This window comes from Gopherus evgoodei, chromosome 13, assembly GCF_007399415.2.
Source record: "Gopherus evgoodei ecotype Sinaloan lineage chromosome 13, rGopEvg1_v1.p, whole genome shotgun sequence".
NCBI classification, from domain to species: Eukaryota; Metazoa; Chordata; order Testudines; family Testudinidae; genus Gopherus; species Gopherus evgoodei.
Window position 1 is genome coordinate 21,640,850 of NC_044334.1, and position 17,147 is coordinate 21,657,996.

General features: G+C 41.3%; 2 protein-coding genes across 18 annotated transcripts in view; one reads left to right on the forward strand and one right to left on the reverse strand.

Annotated features, from left to right (window-relative positions):
• DEPDC5 (DEP domain containing 5) overlaps nt 1-10,748 on the reverse strand; it is a 63,448-nt gene extending 52,700 nt beyond the window's left edge. For 5 of the 12 annotated variants that reach the window (XM_030583455.1, XM_030583453.1, XM_030583454.1 and 2 more), the window contains exons 1-8: nt 10,612-10,747; nt 8,702-8,819; nt 7,516-7,603; nt 6,832-6,878; nt 6,364-6,449; nt 5,700-5,783; nt 4,912-4,961; nt 2,202-2,271 (exon numbers count right to left, since the gene is read on the reverse strand). In XM_030583455.1, the coding sequence (XP_030439315.1) occupies nt 2,202-2,271; nt 4,912-4,961; nt 5,700-5,783; nt 6,364-6,449; nt 6,832-6,878; nt 7,516-7,603; nt 8,702-8,759 (483 nt within the window). In that variant the 5' untranslated portion in view covers nt 8,760-8,819; nt 10,612-10,747. Of the gene's footprint in view, nt 1-2,201; nt 2,272-4,911; nt 4,962-5,699; nt 5,784-6,363; nt 6,450-6,831; nt 6,879-7,515; nt 7,604-8,701; nt 8,820-10,611 lie in introns of those variants that run through there. The other 7 variants (XM_030583461.1, XM_030583458.1, XM_030583459.1 and 4 more) reach the window with 3 other exon arrangements.
• Nucleotides 10,749-12,151: 1,403 nt separating this feature from the next.
• Nucleotides 12,152-17,147, forward strand: part of PRR14L (proline rich 14 like) — a 36,960-nt gene continuing 31,964 nt past the window's right edge. Inside the window, exons 1-4 of one of the 6 annotated variants that reach the window (XM_030583359.1) lie at nt 12,152-12,318; nt 13,370-13,484; nt 15,709-15,774; nt 15,931-16,466. In XM_030583359.1, coding sequence (XP_030439219.1) covers nt 15,966-16,466 — 501 coding nt within the window. In that variant the 5' untranslated portion in view covers nt 12,152-12,318; nt 13,370-13,484; nt 15,709-15,774; nt 15,931-15,965. Of the gene's footprint in view, nt 12,319-13,369; nt 13,485-15,708; nt 15,775-15,930; nt 16,467-17,147 lie in introns of those variants that run through there. The other 5 variants (XM_030583358.1, XM_030583357.1, XM_030583360.1 and 2 more) reach the window with 5 other exon arrangements.

Consider the following 17,147-nt stretch of genomic DNA (forward strand, 5'->3'; position numbering starts at 1 on the left):
ACATTTCAGCATCTGTGTTATCCTTTCTGCCAGTTCAGAAAACAAAAAACAGTTAATAAATGCTTTCTGCTAGGGCTGTCAAGTGATTAAACAATATTAATCATGATTAATTGCGGTGTTAATAATAGAATATCATTTATTTAAATATTTTTTAATGTTTTCTACATTTTCAAATTATGGATTTCAATTACAACACAGAATACAAAGTGTACACTGCTCACTTTATTTTTTATTACAAATATTTACATTGTAAAAAACAATTGTATTTTTCAATTCACCTAATACAAGTGCTGCAGTGCAATCTCTTTATCATGAAAGTTGAAGTTACGAATGTAGAATTATGTACAAAAAACCCTCTGAATTCAAAAATAAAAAACAATGTAAAACTTTAGAGCCTACAAGTCCACTCAGTCGTACTTCCTGTTCAGCCAACTGCTCAAACACACACATTTTTTTACATTTGCAGAAGATAATGCTGCCTGCTTCTTGTTTACAAAGTCACCTGAGAGTGAGAACAGACGTTTGCATGGCAGTGTTGTAGCTGGTGTCGCAAGCTAGTTACATGCCAGCTGCACTAAAGATTCATACGTCCCTTGATACTTCAACCACCATTCCAGAGGACATGCGTCCATGCTGATGACAGGTTCTGTTCGATAACGATCCAAAGCAGTGCAGACCGATGCATGTTCATTTTCATCACCTGAGGTGAGATGCTAACAGCAGAAGGTGAATTTTCTTTTTTGGTGGTTCAGGTTCTGTATTTCCGCATCAGAGTGTTGCTCTTTTAAGACTTCTAAAAGCATGCTCCACACCTCGTCCCTCTCAGATTTTGGAAGGCACTTCAGATTCTTAAATCTTCTATTGAGGGCTGTAGCTATCTTCAGAAATTTCACTTTGCTACCTTCTTTGCATTTTGTCAAATCTGCAGTGAAAGTATTCTTAAAAAGAACAAAATGTGCTGGGTCATCATCCAAGACTGCTATAACGTGAAATATATGGCAGAATGCGAGTAAAACAGAGCAGAAGACATACAAGTCCCCCACAAGGAGTTCAGTCACAAATTTAATTAACACATTATTTTTTTAAATGAGCACCATCAGCATGGAAGCATGTCCTCTGGAACGATGAGCGAAGCAGGAATAAAAATAAAAATCTTTAGCGCATCTGGCAAGTAAACATCTTCCGAGACCAGCTACAATAGTGCCATGCGAACGCCTGTTCTCACTTTCAGGTAACATTGTAAATAAGAAGTGGGCAGCATTATCTCCTATAAATGTAAACAAACTTGTTTCTTTTAGCAACTGGCTGAACAAGTAGGACTGAGTGGACTTGTAGGCTCTACAGTTTTACATTGTTTTGTTTTTGAGTGCAGTTATGTAACAAAAAAATGCCTACATTTATAGGTTGCACTTTCATGATAAAAGAGACTACAGCAGGGGTTCTCAAACTGTGGGTTGGGACCCCAAAGTCGGTCACAATCCCATGGCTGGTGTTGGCCCTGGGCCCCAGCAAGTCTGAAGCCCAAGCCCCACTGCCTAGGGTGGAAGCCCAAGCCCCACCACCCAGGGCGGAAGCCCTTGGGCTTCAGCTTTGACCCCTCTGCCTGGGGGGCGGGGCTTGGGCAGGCTTGGTCTCCGGTCCCCTCTCCTGAAGTCATGTAGTAATTTTTGTTGTCAGAAGGGAGTCACGGTGCAATGAAGTTTGAGAACTGCTGCATTACGGTACTTCTATGAGGTAAATTGAAAAATACTATTTCTTTTGTTTATCATTTTACAGCACAAATATTTGTATTAAAATAATATAAAGTGAGCACTATACATTTTGTATTCTGTGTTGTAACTGAAATCGATATATTTGAAAATGCAGAAAAGCATCCAAAATATTTAATAAATTTCAATTGGTATTCTATGGTTTAACAGTGTGATTAAATGGGATTAATTTTTTGAATCGCGATTAATTTTGAGTTAATCGCGAGAGTTAACTGCGATTAATCAACAGCCCTACTTTCTGCTCATTGTAACCTCAGTCCAAAGGAAATCAAACAGAGAGAACTCCCATTTCACACAGTAACATATTAAACATCAAAACTGCTACCAAACCATTAATATGGCTACAGCCAATGGCATAGTGACCAGACAGTGGTTTGGAAGCCCTGAAACATCAACTGAAAGAAAGGGAGAAAAATGTTTTAAAAATCCTACCCGGGTATCTTCACTGATGTACCCACATGTGACCTTCTCACTCTTAACCCATAGCTCGCCCACTTGTGCCCTATAAGCAAAACAAAAAAAGGAATTAAACACAAAATTAACCTTTGTTAAAGAGAGCTGGTATGGAGATTAGAGAAGTAAATGCTGTGCTCTAGCTAGATATACGACAAACATTGCATTCAATCGGGACATGAATATAGCCCTTAACTGACTGTGAGTAAAATCCATCGAAACAAAACATACTTTAAATGGCTGCTCCTACATGGCACCAGTGCCAAGTGACCTCCCACTGCAGCTCCCTACCACAACTACTCCCTCTTATCACCTCAACACCAATCCAAAGGAGCCCCTCTTTTGCCCACTCTCACCAAATCTTTTGTCACAACAGTATTCCATTACCACCAAATACCAAAGGCAAACTATGCGGCATTCACCTACGCCAAATGAGTAGATTTATCCCATCACTAGCTCCCTCTTCAATTAGATCAAGTCACCAAATGACATAAAGAAGACATAAAGAAGACCACTTAAATGGGGAGCTTTAAGATCTTTTGCATACTGCTCAGAATTCCTGCCACAGGCTTAATTTTTATTTATTTATTATCAGGTACAATTCATTCCTTTTAGTTCCAGACCAGAAATGAGCAGCCTGCACTACACCCATGAGTGACCAGACAAAGAATTATGCCACTGAATCAGTGTCAGAACACAGGGACACAATGAAAATTCCAAGGTAGTATAAACCACTGCGTAACCATGGGAGATAGGCTTTATGGCTCTCTTGGAACAGAAAGCGCTCAAGATAATTTCAGCCACAGACATACATTCAGTTATTCCTGTAATGAGGTCCAGTGTTGCTCACACAAACAGGTCATGTCTCATTTGGTACACTTCCCTCTGCCCAGGAAGTAAAGGAGGTTAGTGATCAAACAGCTTCAGAAGACTGGAAGAAAGTTAATGCTGTGCCAATATTTAAAAATGTTATATGGGATGACTTGGGTAGTAAATAGGCGTGTCAGTCTGACACTGATCCTGGGCAAAATAATGGAATGAATGATACAGGACTCAATTAATAAAGAATTAAAAGGAGGGTAATATAATTAATGCCAATTCACATGGGTTTATGGGAAATAGATCCCAGCAAACTAATTTGATATCTCTTTTGATAAGATTAGAAATTTGGTTGATAAAGATAATAGTGTGGATTAATATATTTGAACTTTTGTAAGGCATTTGATGTGGTACTGCACAATATTTTCATTAAGAAACTAAATGATACAAATGTAGCATGGCACATATTAAATTAATTAGAAAATAGGTGACAGATCTCAAAATGTAATTGTAACTGGGGGACACAGAGAGGATATGGTTTCAGTGGGGTCCTGCAGTGATTGCTTCTATATGATTTAACATTTTTATCAGTGACCTGGAAGAAGACATAAAATTATCATTGAAAGTTTGCAGATGGTGCAAAGAATGGGGGGGGACAGTAAACAATGAAGAGAACAGGTCACGGATACAGAGCAATCTGGATCATTTGATAAACTGGGCGCAAGCAAACAAAGAATGTAAACCATACTTACCAGATGGGGAACTTTATCCTGGGAAGCAGTGACACTGAAAAGCACTTGGGGGTCTTGGCCAATAATATCAGCTGAATATGAGCTCCCAGTGTGATGTTGTGGCCTACAGGGCTTGTGGGATACTTGGAAACTATGCAACCTTGAGTAGGAGTAGAGAGGTTAAATTATGTCTGTATTTGGCACTGGTGCAACTGTTGCTGGAATACTTTATCCAGTCCTGGTGTCCACAATTCAAGAAGGATGTTGATAAATTGGAAAGGATTCAGAGAACAGCCATTGGAATGAATAAAGAATTGGAATTGGAGAATATGCCTTAGAGTGAAAGATCCCAGGAGCTCAATCCATTCATCTTAACAAAGAGAAGGGTAAGGGGTCACTTGATCACAGTTTTTAAACTACCTAACAGGGGTGAACAGAAATTTGATAACAGAGGGATCTTCAACCTCCCGAACAAAGATAGAACAAGAATCTATAGCTGAAAGCTGAAGCTAGACAAATTCAGACAAGGAATAACGCTCAATTTTTTTTAACAATGAGGATAATTAACCACTGGAACAATTTACCCAGGGCTGTGGTAGATTATCCATCACTGGTAATTTTTAAATCAAGATTGGATGTTTTTCTAAAAGATATGATCTAATTCAAATAGGAATTAAGTCAGGGGAAGTCCCATGGTCTGTGTTATCCAGAAAGCCAGACTAAATGATCATAATGGTCTCTTCTGGCTTTATAATCCACAAGTCTATTAAATAGGTAAATTGGGGAGAAAAGGGATTGAGATAGGAAGAGGCAATTACTAGGGAATAAAATATTCCAGAGATTTGAGTCCAGAAAAATATACCTACCCTCTGTTTGTTCTCATATTGGGTGTGCTGAGCTCACTGATTTAATGGCAAAGGCAACAACAGATAAGTTTTCTGTACCTGGGCAGGATGGCGAAAAGCAGCAGCTTTCTGCCTTGACATTTTAATTAACTAATGGCTAGAAGAATTAAAAATATGGTATACAAACCCCCAAAGCATTTCTCCTTTCAGTTACTTGTGCAGCCAAATATCTCTACATATAAACACTTCTCTACGTCTACTCATAAGAATAAATCATGACAATTCAGCACTCACCGGATACCAGCAAATTCCACCTTTTGGGTGACATAGGCACATGTGCTGACCTAAAACAGAAGAATTATAGATGATGGAAAAAGCAATAACTCTCAAAGCAACTAGAATGATTCACAGGAAACAGTTGTTAGAACCCTGAGATCCTGATCCCACTCCCTGAAGTTCACCTTAAAAGCTGGAGGCTGCTTAGCACATTTACAATTAACATCTCAACCCAGAGAGTATTCTACTGGGGCTTGTGTAGGTAAATGGACATAGTTTAATATAGCAGAGAGCAGCCGAGCAAGAGAAACGGCTATCATTTATCTGGTATACTGCTCATCTGATTGGACACTGGCTGCACTCCAGAATACAGAAATGTGGGAATCCTCAGCTGTTGTCTAACAAGTGGCAATGTCATGAAACAGTTATTTCTAGCACATTTTTGGCTGACGTTCACTTGGACCCAACTCTCCCAAATACTCTTTGTTTAGTCAAAATAATTTAGAAAATGACCAACAGCCATTAACACTGTTAGGTACCTGTGATCTACGGGAATGAACACTATTTTCCAGAAAAAAGTTGTGAAGCAACTTAATTAAATACTGTAATATTGTTAGATAAAGTTCTCACTCAAGTCCCCCTCACTAATGCACAGAAAGGAATGAGGCAGATTTCTCAGAAGCAATTGCTCTTGAGCTTTTCCTCAGTGCTCCATAGCTCTGCATGGATAGCCATGTTCATGCCTCGTGAACAGTGAAAAAAGGCAGTGTCCCCTCCATCCCACACATTACACCCATAGGCCTTACCAAGCTTTTTTTCAGTCGCCACATATCCCCACGCCCAATGTACTGATCCTTAAAGGTCAGCTCCACCAAGTCAAGATTCACATCCTTAAAAAGGAATCGGTACATAGATTTCAGTGTGTGTTCTCAATACAACACTCTCTTATATGACCTCATGTTACACGAAAAGCCCTTTCAAAGCAAGGAAATGCTCTTAAGAGGGAAGGCCTAACAGCACAAATACTGAAAAAGCTCATATGGCTGGAATGCAGGGACAATCTTGAGTGGAAGACTGGCATATTCTGGGGATTAGTGAAGTTCAAAGTAAAGGTCTAAGCACACGCTCCACCCCCAGCGCTGATCTGAAGCACAAGAGAAAATACCGTTTAAAAAAAAGGGGGTGGGCTTCATTCTAACTCTAATGCAAATAAAATACCTGAAGGACTCCCATTTGTGCTAAATTAGGGGTAGTCAATAGGCAGACCATGAGCCAAATCCAGACCACAAGATGCCTTTGAACAGACCCCAAAATCTTTTTATTTACTTATCATCATTATTGTTATTATTTTCTCTGGAGTCTGGACTTTGACGAAGAAATATGCACCTTGACAAAAAAAAACTGACTGCCCATGTGCTAAGTGCTGAGGCATATGGAAATATTGTTATTCACAGTTGTAACATTACACACCTTTGGGTCGACAACATTCACATGAACATCCTGGTATGGTCTCAGTCGGAATACCTGAGCTACAGTCTGATCCACACTTATAGTTTCTGCCATAAGGAAGAGAAAAATGGGAGAATACTTATTCCCATTTAATCCATCTCTTGCTACAGCCCCAATGAGAGAACAGGCCCTTCTCATGGACATACAAAGCAAGCCATTATTTTGACAATACATTTTAGATTTAGGTATACCCGTTCCACTTGAACAGTGTGAATGGAAACTGCCATAGTCCTGAGTCTTCCAAGCAGTTTCCTGCAGATAGTAGTCATGCAGTCCCCAGTTGATCCATGAGAAAAGCAGAGATTTGATAAGTTGCAATAAGGAGAGTCATTTAAAAAAAAACAACAAAAAACTAGAAATTGTGCTTAATTTCATTGTGATTTCCTCTGTTAAACCTTATAGTCATACTACAAGAGTCTGGAATCTTACCTTTTTGCAAATCTTCCTTAAGCGACTTCACTTGCAGGAGCAGCGGGCTGGAACACAGGAGAGAGAAGGTGAACAATGACACGGAGAAACCAGCCACCTATCCTGCTATCACCAGGGAGAGTTTGAATACCTCCATCACAATAAAGGGATCTAGTTATATTGCATAGGGGATAAGCTAGAGCATTAACAATACTCATCTAGCAGAAAAGGTACTCAGAACCTGATAATTTCTAAGAGAACAAGTTAAAACATCCCTTCCCCTTGATCTGCTCAGCCATTACCGTTCTTTACCTTAAAAGAGCTAATTATTATTATACAAACCTATTCTTCAGGACCCATGGGATTAAAGGACCATCGCTATTTAACAGCGAGAAAGAAAATAAAGGCCTGAGGAACTGCTTCAAGAACAGGTGCTACTTATCCCAAGTATGGCCAGCAAACCCTCTAATGCCACATGACACAGAACATGTCAGATTACAGAAGAAGGCCATTTGACAAAGTCACTTCTTTATTTCCTGTCAAACAGAAGATATAGCTCTATGCTGCAGCAAAATATCTGTATGGCATATCCAGTGGTCCCTGTGTCTACTCACTCTTCAAGTTGTTACACACTACAGGAATGGAGAGATTAGTATTTTAGGTGCTCCAGCTACACTTGGTGATATTAGCAGAAAGACAATTCACCTGTACTCATCATTAGGGTGTGCAATCTCAACAACATCTCCCAGCTTGATGTGAAGAAACACTTTGGGGTTCATCATTAATTCATCATCTGGAAGACAAAGACAGCAATTCAGTGAGGCAGCCTCCAAACAACAGATGAAAATGGAAAAGCAGGAACTTATGCACTGTAATATGCTGCACATCCACCTGTTAATTTACCACTCAGAACATCCTTCACACAGGAACTACTTTGACCAGACTTAAGAGGCAGGATAATTCTGGGGAAAAAAGACCTTCCGCTCTTCTAAGTCATAGGTTGTCATACAATATTTGTTTGCGAGATGAACCAGTCTTGGCTTAATACCCAAAATCTCCAAACTTCTTTTCTTTTTCTCAGTTTTAAAACGTTGGTGGGGATACAGTGAATTATAAAGGACTACTAACAGAACTTAATTCATATGCTGTGATTGTGATTCCAAAGTGACAGTGGGTAAACAAAACAAAGAGGCTGGGCAACTGAGCATCTAAGTCTCCAGAAAGTACATTTATGAAATGCTGTTTTTGAATCCTATGTAACGTTTGACCTACTACATGACCATGACTTTTATCAAGGCAGCAGTGAGAGCTGTCTGATCAGATTTTTCTCAGGAAAACATCAATACCTTTTCTTGACTGACCACTAGGAAACATTCCTGGACAAATGAAAGGCTCCATTCGCACACAACCTGAACAAGAATAAAGTGGGAAACCCTACACAGAGCTCGTAGATCCTGCCAGTGGGACCCACAAACTCTGAGTCCACACATATCCATGAGCAGCAATCCTAGTGGGCCACTACAGCCTCTCCCAATTCTGTGGCTAAGCAAGAGGCAACAGGGATAGCAAAAAACGAGGACAAAATGACAAATGAAAAGCAGAAAAGGTGTCGAAGATATTTTCTGTCACAGAAGCTAACATTTTTACTGTAATCTGGCACTTGTGGATTTTAATTTATATTCTACAATCAATGGGCTTTCCACCTTCTGACTAGTGACACTGTAGGTTACACAAAGGCTAATCCCTTAATATTTTGTTTGAAAAAGACTAACAAAAATGAAAACCAACTTTGTCACTGTTAAATTAGAAATGTTATGGAAACCTGCTGATTATATCACTGTTCATGAAAAACAGCAGCCCTAAAAACACTTATGACCCAAGGGATACTGACCACTGCCCCCAAAGCCCTTCTTATGTATGACGAGTTTGTAGACCTTGTTGGTTCTCATTTTGAATCCCGGTTCTTCTCAGCTACTCCAAGTAAACAGAACAGATGACATCTTGTCTCCCTGGTAAGTAAAAAACAAACAAACAAACAAAAACAAAGAAACTCAGCTCTTTCCTTATTATAAAACTCTTCAACAGCTCTACATTTCCAGAGGAAACCTTAGAGGCAGTGGTTCCCAAACTGCGGTTCGTGAACCATGTTACAGGAGGTTCTCAGGGAAAAATTCCCTAATGGTGGACAGAGCTGTCCCTACAGACTCTGGGTAGCATGGGGCCAGCAGCACGGAGCCCCTGGACTTTAAAGAGCTACGCAGATCAAAGCAAGTGTATCTATGATACGGAGGAGATTTAAACTTCAAGACTCCTTATAAGAAATGGAAAGGGAGGTGGATATTTTTTTGCTGTTTTTAAAATTAAATAGGCAGCTAGCATTGTTTTTTAAATTATTATGAAGAACAAGTTTAAGCTTTGTTGTAACCTGCATTGTTTGCCTGGATTGTTCAAGACCTGAATGCTTATATAGGAGGAACAATTTAAGTTGGCTTCTTAAATACCTTCATGCTGTATCACATTTGATACTCCTTGATGAAACATAGGAGCCTTGTCTTATAACAGACTTATTTAAAGTGATACAAGCTATGAAAGTGAGATCTTGGAAGACTGTTGCCATTTTCATAATGTAATATAAATACTGTAATGATAAATAAATAATGACAAATAGTGTGCAATAAGCATGTCATAAAAACAAATTTTATATTTCCAAGATCGTGATTTTATAATTTATACTCAGGTAAAGGAGAAACTCCCTGGAAATATTCATTTTTAGCAGGGGGTTCATGAGACAAAACATTTTAGTGAAAGGGGTTCACAGGTTAAAGTTTGGGAATCACTGCCTTATAGGTTCCAGTCTCACAGAGCAACACTGATGCTCCACAAACAATGCATTTATACCAATTCCATAGCTGCCTAAGATTTCCTATTTGTCAATATGCTTCACGCTGGTCACTTCGGACTTTACAGTCACTATTATGACAGAATTTGGGTCTTTCACATGAAAAAGGCAGGACGTCACACCTTGAACTGAAGAACAATTTCTATTAACTATTGACAGTACAACACAGTTCAGAAGCACTTTCTCTCTCACAAAACTCACTCACACACACAATCCAGAATTAAAATTCAAGTCTCACTCTTTAACCAAAATGCTGCAGCTTTTCTGAGCTGCAAACTCTCCATAATCCCACAGATCAACCCCTGCTCTCCACCATGACAAAACCTGGGTCAATATCTCATCTCAGTGACACAACCCATTGCAGAATGACAACCCCCGGACAGCAAAAGGACCCCAGCCAGCTCTGCCCAAAACTCGGACAACTACAGGAGTCAAGGAATCAACAATTAGGGGGTGTCAGATCTCCTGTGGTCCAAGGCGCCACCCTGCTCGTGGGAATGGGTCCCCTGTGGGAGCAGACACTCCCCAGCAAACAGAAACAGAGAAATGAAGGGATAGAGGGGACCCGGTCCAGTCCCCCTGCGCTGAGGAAGGACCATGTAAACCTAGTGTCTCCATCCCTGACAAGTGTCTCTCCGCCACCTCACCCCAATGCAGTGACCATGCCTGAGGGTGGACCCATCCCCATCCCCCTCCCCCAAAGAGAAGAGAACCCCCTCCCCCCCGCAATCTAGGGAGGGCGCAAATCCTTCCGTCCCCATGACAACCACACCCCCAAAGGGGAGGCAAAGTCCCCTCCTCCCCGCGGAGAAGGAGATGAGTGACAGGCAAAGAACCCCCCAAACCAAAAACTACGGGCGGGGGGGAAGGGCAAGAGCAGGCCCCGGCTCCCCGACTCTTACTGGTCCTGGCGGCGGCTCGAACCAGGGCAGGGGGCGGCTCCCGAGAAGAAGCACCAGCGCGGCCCACAGAGCCGCCTCACTTCCTCATCCGGGCCTTGCAGAGAGAGCGCGTGTGACGTGCCTCCCAGCGCGGCACCATAGAGACGGGTGGGGAGAGAGGGGCTTCCTGAAACGGGGCCGCGTCACGGCGGTAGGAGGAGCCCGTGGCGAGGGGAGGTCATGCCCCATAGGTCTATGTCCTGGCCCTGGGGTGGGGGCGGCGGGAAGGAGTCCTTCCTGGCTGGCTCCCTCGCAGGGCCCGGGTGACAGAATCAGACAAGTATCACGGGTAGCCGTGTCAGTCTGCATCCACAAAACAGTGAGGCCGCCGGTAGCACCTTAAGGACTAACAGATCTTTGGGCATAAGCATTTGCGGATAAAAAGCACTTCTTCAGCCTCATGCATTTAGCTTCCTAATATCAATTAGTCTAGAACTTTACAGCCATGGGTGCTGCCTGTTTGGCTGCTTTAATGGGGTAACTAGAAAGAGTTTACAGTTTAGAATATAAAATAACCACAATGTGGGGTGAATAAATTCTGACATTTGAAGGCCCAATTAATTTATTAGACCAGGGTATTGTTACTTGTTAATTAAAAGTAAGCACCATCTGGTTGTTAGGTTGAAATTAAATATTCAATTTTTTAAATTTTTTACAGGAGTTAGCATACTGTGATAACTGGTAGCAAAGCATTTTGATCACAAGTCTTTCCTTTTTCAAAGCTTGCTTTTTAAAGCTGATTCTACGAGGCTTGCTTTGTGACGCTTCCGGAAGTTTTAGGCCTTATACTGACAATACTCTTGTTCTTTCTAAGCTTGACAACACTCTTGTTCAAATTAATTACATAAATAATAAGTGTGAAGTCTCAGATAAAGGGCCAAACTTGGTCCCACTGAACTCAATAGGAATTTTACCATTGCTTTCAATGGAAAAAGGATCAGAGCCTAAATCTGAATGTATGTGATGTATCTTTTCTGAGGAACATGAGTGGCTATGTTAAAAAAAAAAGTTTTCATGCCTTTCTTTGTCCATTTCTGAGAAATGCACAGTCAAACTTTGCATGGATTTTGACTTTTTTGATGTCTCTTCATCCACACATGCTGAGTGCAACAGAACAAATTTTGTTTTATGGCAGGAGTTGGCATGTGTTCCGCTATATCATGCCACCAAGTAGCACGTTGTTATGAGTGTTTATGCCCATCGGCATGGAACCAGGGCATGTTTTACCTGCTTGTAGACTACAAGCCATTAATATGTGATGCAAGTGCTGCTGACTTTATGTGCTTCGTTGTTTAATCCTGGTAAATCGTGATGTGGTGAAGTCAGGCCAGCAGGAGAGGTGTACTAAATTGACTGATTCTGTCACCCGGGCCCTGCGAGGGAGCCAGCCAGGAAGGACTCCTTCCCGCCGCCCCCACCCCAGGGCCAGGACATAGACCTATGGGGCATGACCTCCCCACGCCACGGGCTCCTCCTACCGCCGTGACGCGGCCCCGTTTCAGGAAGCCGCTCTCTCCCCACCCGTCTCTATGGTGCCGCGCTGGGAGGCACGTCACACGCGCTCTCTCTGCAAGGCCCGGATGAGGAAGTGAGGCGGCTCTGTGGGCCGCGCTGGTGCGTCTTCTCGGGAGCCGCCCCCTGCCCTGGTTCGAGCCGCCGCCAGGACCAGTAAGAGTCGGGGAGCCGGGACCTGCTCTTGCCCTTCCCCCACGCCCGTAGTTTTTGGTTTGGGGGGTTCTTTTCCTGTCACTCATCTCCTTTTCCGCGGGGAGGAGGGGACTTTGCCTCCCCTTTGGGGGTGTGGTTGTCATGGGGACGGAAGGATTTGCGCCCTCCCTAGATTGCGGGGGGGGAGGGGGTTCTCTTCTCTTTGGGGGAGGGGATGGGGATGGGTCCACCCTCAGGCATGGTCACTGCATTGGCGTGCGGAGAGACGCTTGTCAGGGATGGAGACACTAGGTTTACATGGTCCTTCCTCAGCGCAGGGGGACTGGACCGGGTCCCTTCTATCCCTTCATTTCTATGTTTCTGTTTGCTGGGGAGTGTCTGCTCCCACAGGGGACCCATTCCCACGAGCAGGGTGGCGCCTTGGACCACAGGAGATCTGACACCCCCTAATTGTTGATTCCTTGACTCCTGTAGTTGTCCGAGTTTTGGGCAGTGCTGGCTGGGGTCCTTTTGCTGTCCGGGGGTTGTCATTCTGCAATGGGTTGTGTCACTGAGATGAGATATTGACCCAGGTTTTGTCATGGTGGGGAGCAGGGGTTGATCTGTGGGATTATGGAGAGTTTGCAGCTCAGAAAAGCTGCAGCATTTTGGTTAAAGAGTTAGGCTTGAATTTTACATTCTGGATTGTATGTGTGAATGAGTTTGTGAGAGAGAAAGTGCTTCTGAACTGTGTTGTACTGTCAACAGTTAATAGAAATTGTTCTTTAGTTCAAGGTGTGACGTCCTGCTTTTTTCATGTGAAAGACCCAAATTCTATCATAATAGTGACTGTGAAGTCCGAAGTGACCAGCGTGAAGCATATTGACAAATAGGAAATCTTAGGCAGCTATGGAATTGGTAAAAGTTCATTGTTTGTGGAACATCAGTGTTGCTGGTGTTGCTCTGTGAGACTGGAATCTCTGAGGTTTCCTCTTGAAATGTAGAGCTGTAGAAGAGTTTTATAATAAAGAAAGGGCTGAGTTTTTGTTTTGTTTTTGTTTTTACTTACCAGGGAGAGAAAATGTCATCTATCCTGTTGACTTGGAGTAGCTGAGTAGAACCGGGATTCAAAATGAGAACCAACAAGGTCTGCAAACTCTTCACACATAAGGGCTTTGAGGGCAGTGGTCAGTATCCAGTGGATCATAAGTGTTTTTAGGGCTGCTGGTTTAATGAACAGTGATATATAATCAGCAGTTTTCCATAACATTTCTAATTTAACAGTGACAAAGCTGGTTTTCATTTTTGTTAGTCTTTTTCAAACAAAATATTAAGGGATAAGCCTTTGTGTAACCTACAGTGTCACTAGTCAGAAGGTGGAAAGCCCATTGATAGTAGAAATCCATGAGTGCCAGATTACAGTAAAAATGTTAACTTCTGTCCCAGAAGCTATCTTTGACACCTTTTCTGCTTTTCTTTTGTCTCATTAAAGTGGACCCCATTCATGCTTGTTTATAAATAATTTTTTTTTTTTTTTTTACAATTTTATTTTATATTGTTTGCTTTTTGATGGGCCACTTTCTAGATGTTACAACAGATCACGGGTTTGGGTGACCTGGGTTCTATTCCTGTGTCTGCAATTCAACTTGTTAATGTGATTTTGGGCAAGTTACTTAACCTCCCTAATACCTGACAGAGGTTGTGTGTGTGTGAAGCATTTCAGGATCACAAAAAAAGGTGTTGTAGATGACTAGAATTTGTTTTTCGTGTGCTATAAGACCAGACTAGAAGAAAATAAATCTGGAGTGTTTTTGCAAATGGGTTCTTCTTCCTATCTTTGGTAAATAAATGCTAAGATTTTGCAACCTCTCAGCTGTTTTTTTCTTACAGCTGATATTGTCATTTTAAAGAGGGAGAAAAATCAAGGTCTGCAGAATTTAACCCATATGTTTTTAGTACTAATTATTGAGGAAAGAAGCCATGCCTGGTGTTTGTTTAACTTGTATATGGTCAGTGTTTGTATTTATCTGTAGATCATTTAGTGTACTAAGACTATATTATGTTGTTTTTCTTTAAATTAGCCATATGCTAGTCAGTATTGTTAGAAATGGTGCAAGCTTTTGAAGATGAAGGTTTTTAAAAAAAAAAATTGAGCAAACCCCCCCCCCCACTATTGTTGAAGGTGGGTTGTTTTCTTTTTGTTTTTTGTTGTTTTTTTTAAAGAATCCTGGGGATTTTAGTTATGTCTAGCATAGAAATATTGAGCTAGCAGAACTGGTGGATGTTCATCTACATTTCTGAGCTGTTTAAAGAGCAGCAAGATCAACATTTGAGTAATAGGATTGGGTTTTATTAACCTTCTTTTGGCTGTTAGCGGAGTGATTGGTGCCACCTGACCTAGCTTTGTGTAGAAACTCTCAATGGAGATTCATGAGCATGTCAGTGTTAAGTACACCTCTACCCCATTATAACACTACCCAATATAAAACGAATTTGGATATAACGCGGTAAAGCAGCGCTCCGTGGGGGTGGGGCTGCGCAGATCGGCAGATCAAATCAAGTTTGATGTAACATGGTTTTTCACCTATAACGTGGTAAGATTTTTTTGGCTCCCAAGGACAGTGTCGTATCAAGGTAGAGGTGTATATAGTATTCTTGCATCAGGGCTCTTTTTTTTTTTTTTTTTTTTTTTAAGTGACCCTTTACTTAATGTAGTTCAGAGAACTTGTGGCTGACCATGTTGTGGTTATGCTGACACTATGGTTAGAACTGTACTAGCAATAACTGTGTTTGAGCATGGCTATTGCTAGCATAGTATTGGTCACTGAATACTGATGAGTTAGACTCTAGGCTGTAAGATGAATCAACGGTTAACTTTAGATAACAAACCTAGCGATAGCACCATCTTTTTCCTCTCTCATAATGGGGAAGTCACAAGGAATGGCAAGTGATAGTGCATGTGTTAGGATGCGTTTTCTTGTATGGCTTGTCCATCTAAATAGAAAAATAAAGGAAATTTGGCTGCCATCAAACTGGCAGGATGTTTGACACCCTGCTTTAGGTCCACAAGTGCTAGCAAATACTTTTTCTCTCCATTTCCTCTCTTCCCATTTTCTAGACGCCCATACACTCTACAAGGTCTTAGTTTTAGGCTAAGAAGTGATGCTGGAGGAGGGAGAAACTGCTGATGTGAGAAGAGAGGAATAACCTTATTCATGGTTTGTGTGGCACTTACTGTAGCGCTCAGTAACTGTAGAATCACTTTCTTACCAGGAATTCAGTTGGAACATGCTCTTGTTGAAAACACACATTTGAAGCACTTACCCTTTTATTTGTTTGGTTTAAACTTTTTATTTAGGGCAAAGTTACAATAGAATGTTGACATACATTTTTTTTATATGACTTATTCAGGCTCGGGTTAATATTCAGAGAACCTGGCTGAACATTTTGGTTTGCTGACTGAGGAGGAATCCTACTGTGAGTGCCTTTTGAGGACCAAACTTTCTAAATATCTGTCCCCTTGTTGGTGCTTCTCGGGCATATGTGCCTTTGTCCCAGACAAGAACAAAAACAACGATTACTTTTGTGTATATGTGTGTGTCTGTAGTGATTTAGTGTTGTCTTTACATTTAGGGTGAAGTTAGAAAGGCACAGTCTTCAGCTGCCTGATGCTATCATCTGGAGTGGAGTCCCAAGAGAGAAGCCACTCTCATCCCCTTGATTCCTCCATGTCTGCTGTGGTACAAGAATTGTACACTGGACTGCCAGTCAGCATCTCTACTGAGCTTACCACTGGGTCTGATCCTAATGTTAGACTAGATACAAAAGCTGAAGCATCAACACTTGTGCTAGCACATAGCAGCAGTTTGCTATCTGAGTCCCCCAGGATTAGTGGGGTGGAAAATTGCTCCCAGGAAACTGATAACCTGGATCATGGGGACAAGCTTACATCTGATAGGCTGGCGGGATCCCTTTCTGAAGAGTCTATGGAGGCTGGAAACCTTGCTGAGAATGAAGAGGCCAAAAGTGGAAGATTTGGGAAGCAGGACACTTGTGCTAATGGGAGCCAGAAGGAAGAGAGACGATCTATGAAAGAAACACAAGATGCAGAGGAAGAGCTTGTTGGATGTTGTTCTTTAGCCTCTGAAGAAAAGTGGTGGTTGAGACAGGTAAGAAAGAAATAGATTACAGTGAATGTTTGAACATAGCAGAGAGGGATTTGTTAGGGACTCCATGTCAATGTGCTTTTTGTTCTCTTTCTTTAAGTCTTGCCATCATAGCATCTTGCTATATGAGTAAGTTTTTGGTTCTTCACTCTTTCAGTTTAAGTGGATATGTGTCTGAATTGGCTACATGCCTGTGAAACATATTATCTTTATTTTCACTTTAAGAAATATTCCTAGAATGGTATTTGGCAGGTGTGTAGCAATGTGAAGAGCAAAACCTTAGAGAAGGACATGAGAAGCAAAAAAAACTAGATGTCAATCGATTAAAAAACGTAATTGCGTGATTAAACAACAATAGAATACCATTTATTTTAACTATTCTTGGATGTTTTCTACATTTTCAAATATATTAATTTCAATTACAACACAGAATACAAAGTGTACAGTGCTCTCTATATTTATTTATTACAAATATATGCACTGTAAAAAAAAATGTATTTTTCAATTTATCTCATACAAGTACTGTAGTGCAATCTCTTTATCATGAAAGTTGAATTTACGTAGGTAGAATTATGTACAAAAGAAACTGTGTTCAAAACTAAAACAATGTAAAATTTTAGAGCCTGCAAGTCCACTCAGTCCTACTTCTTGGTCAGCCAATCACTGACAAACAAGGTTGGTTAC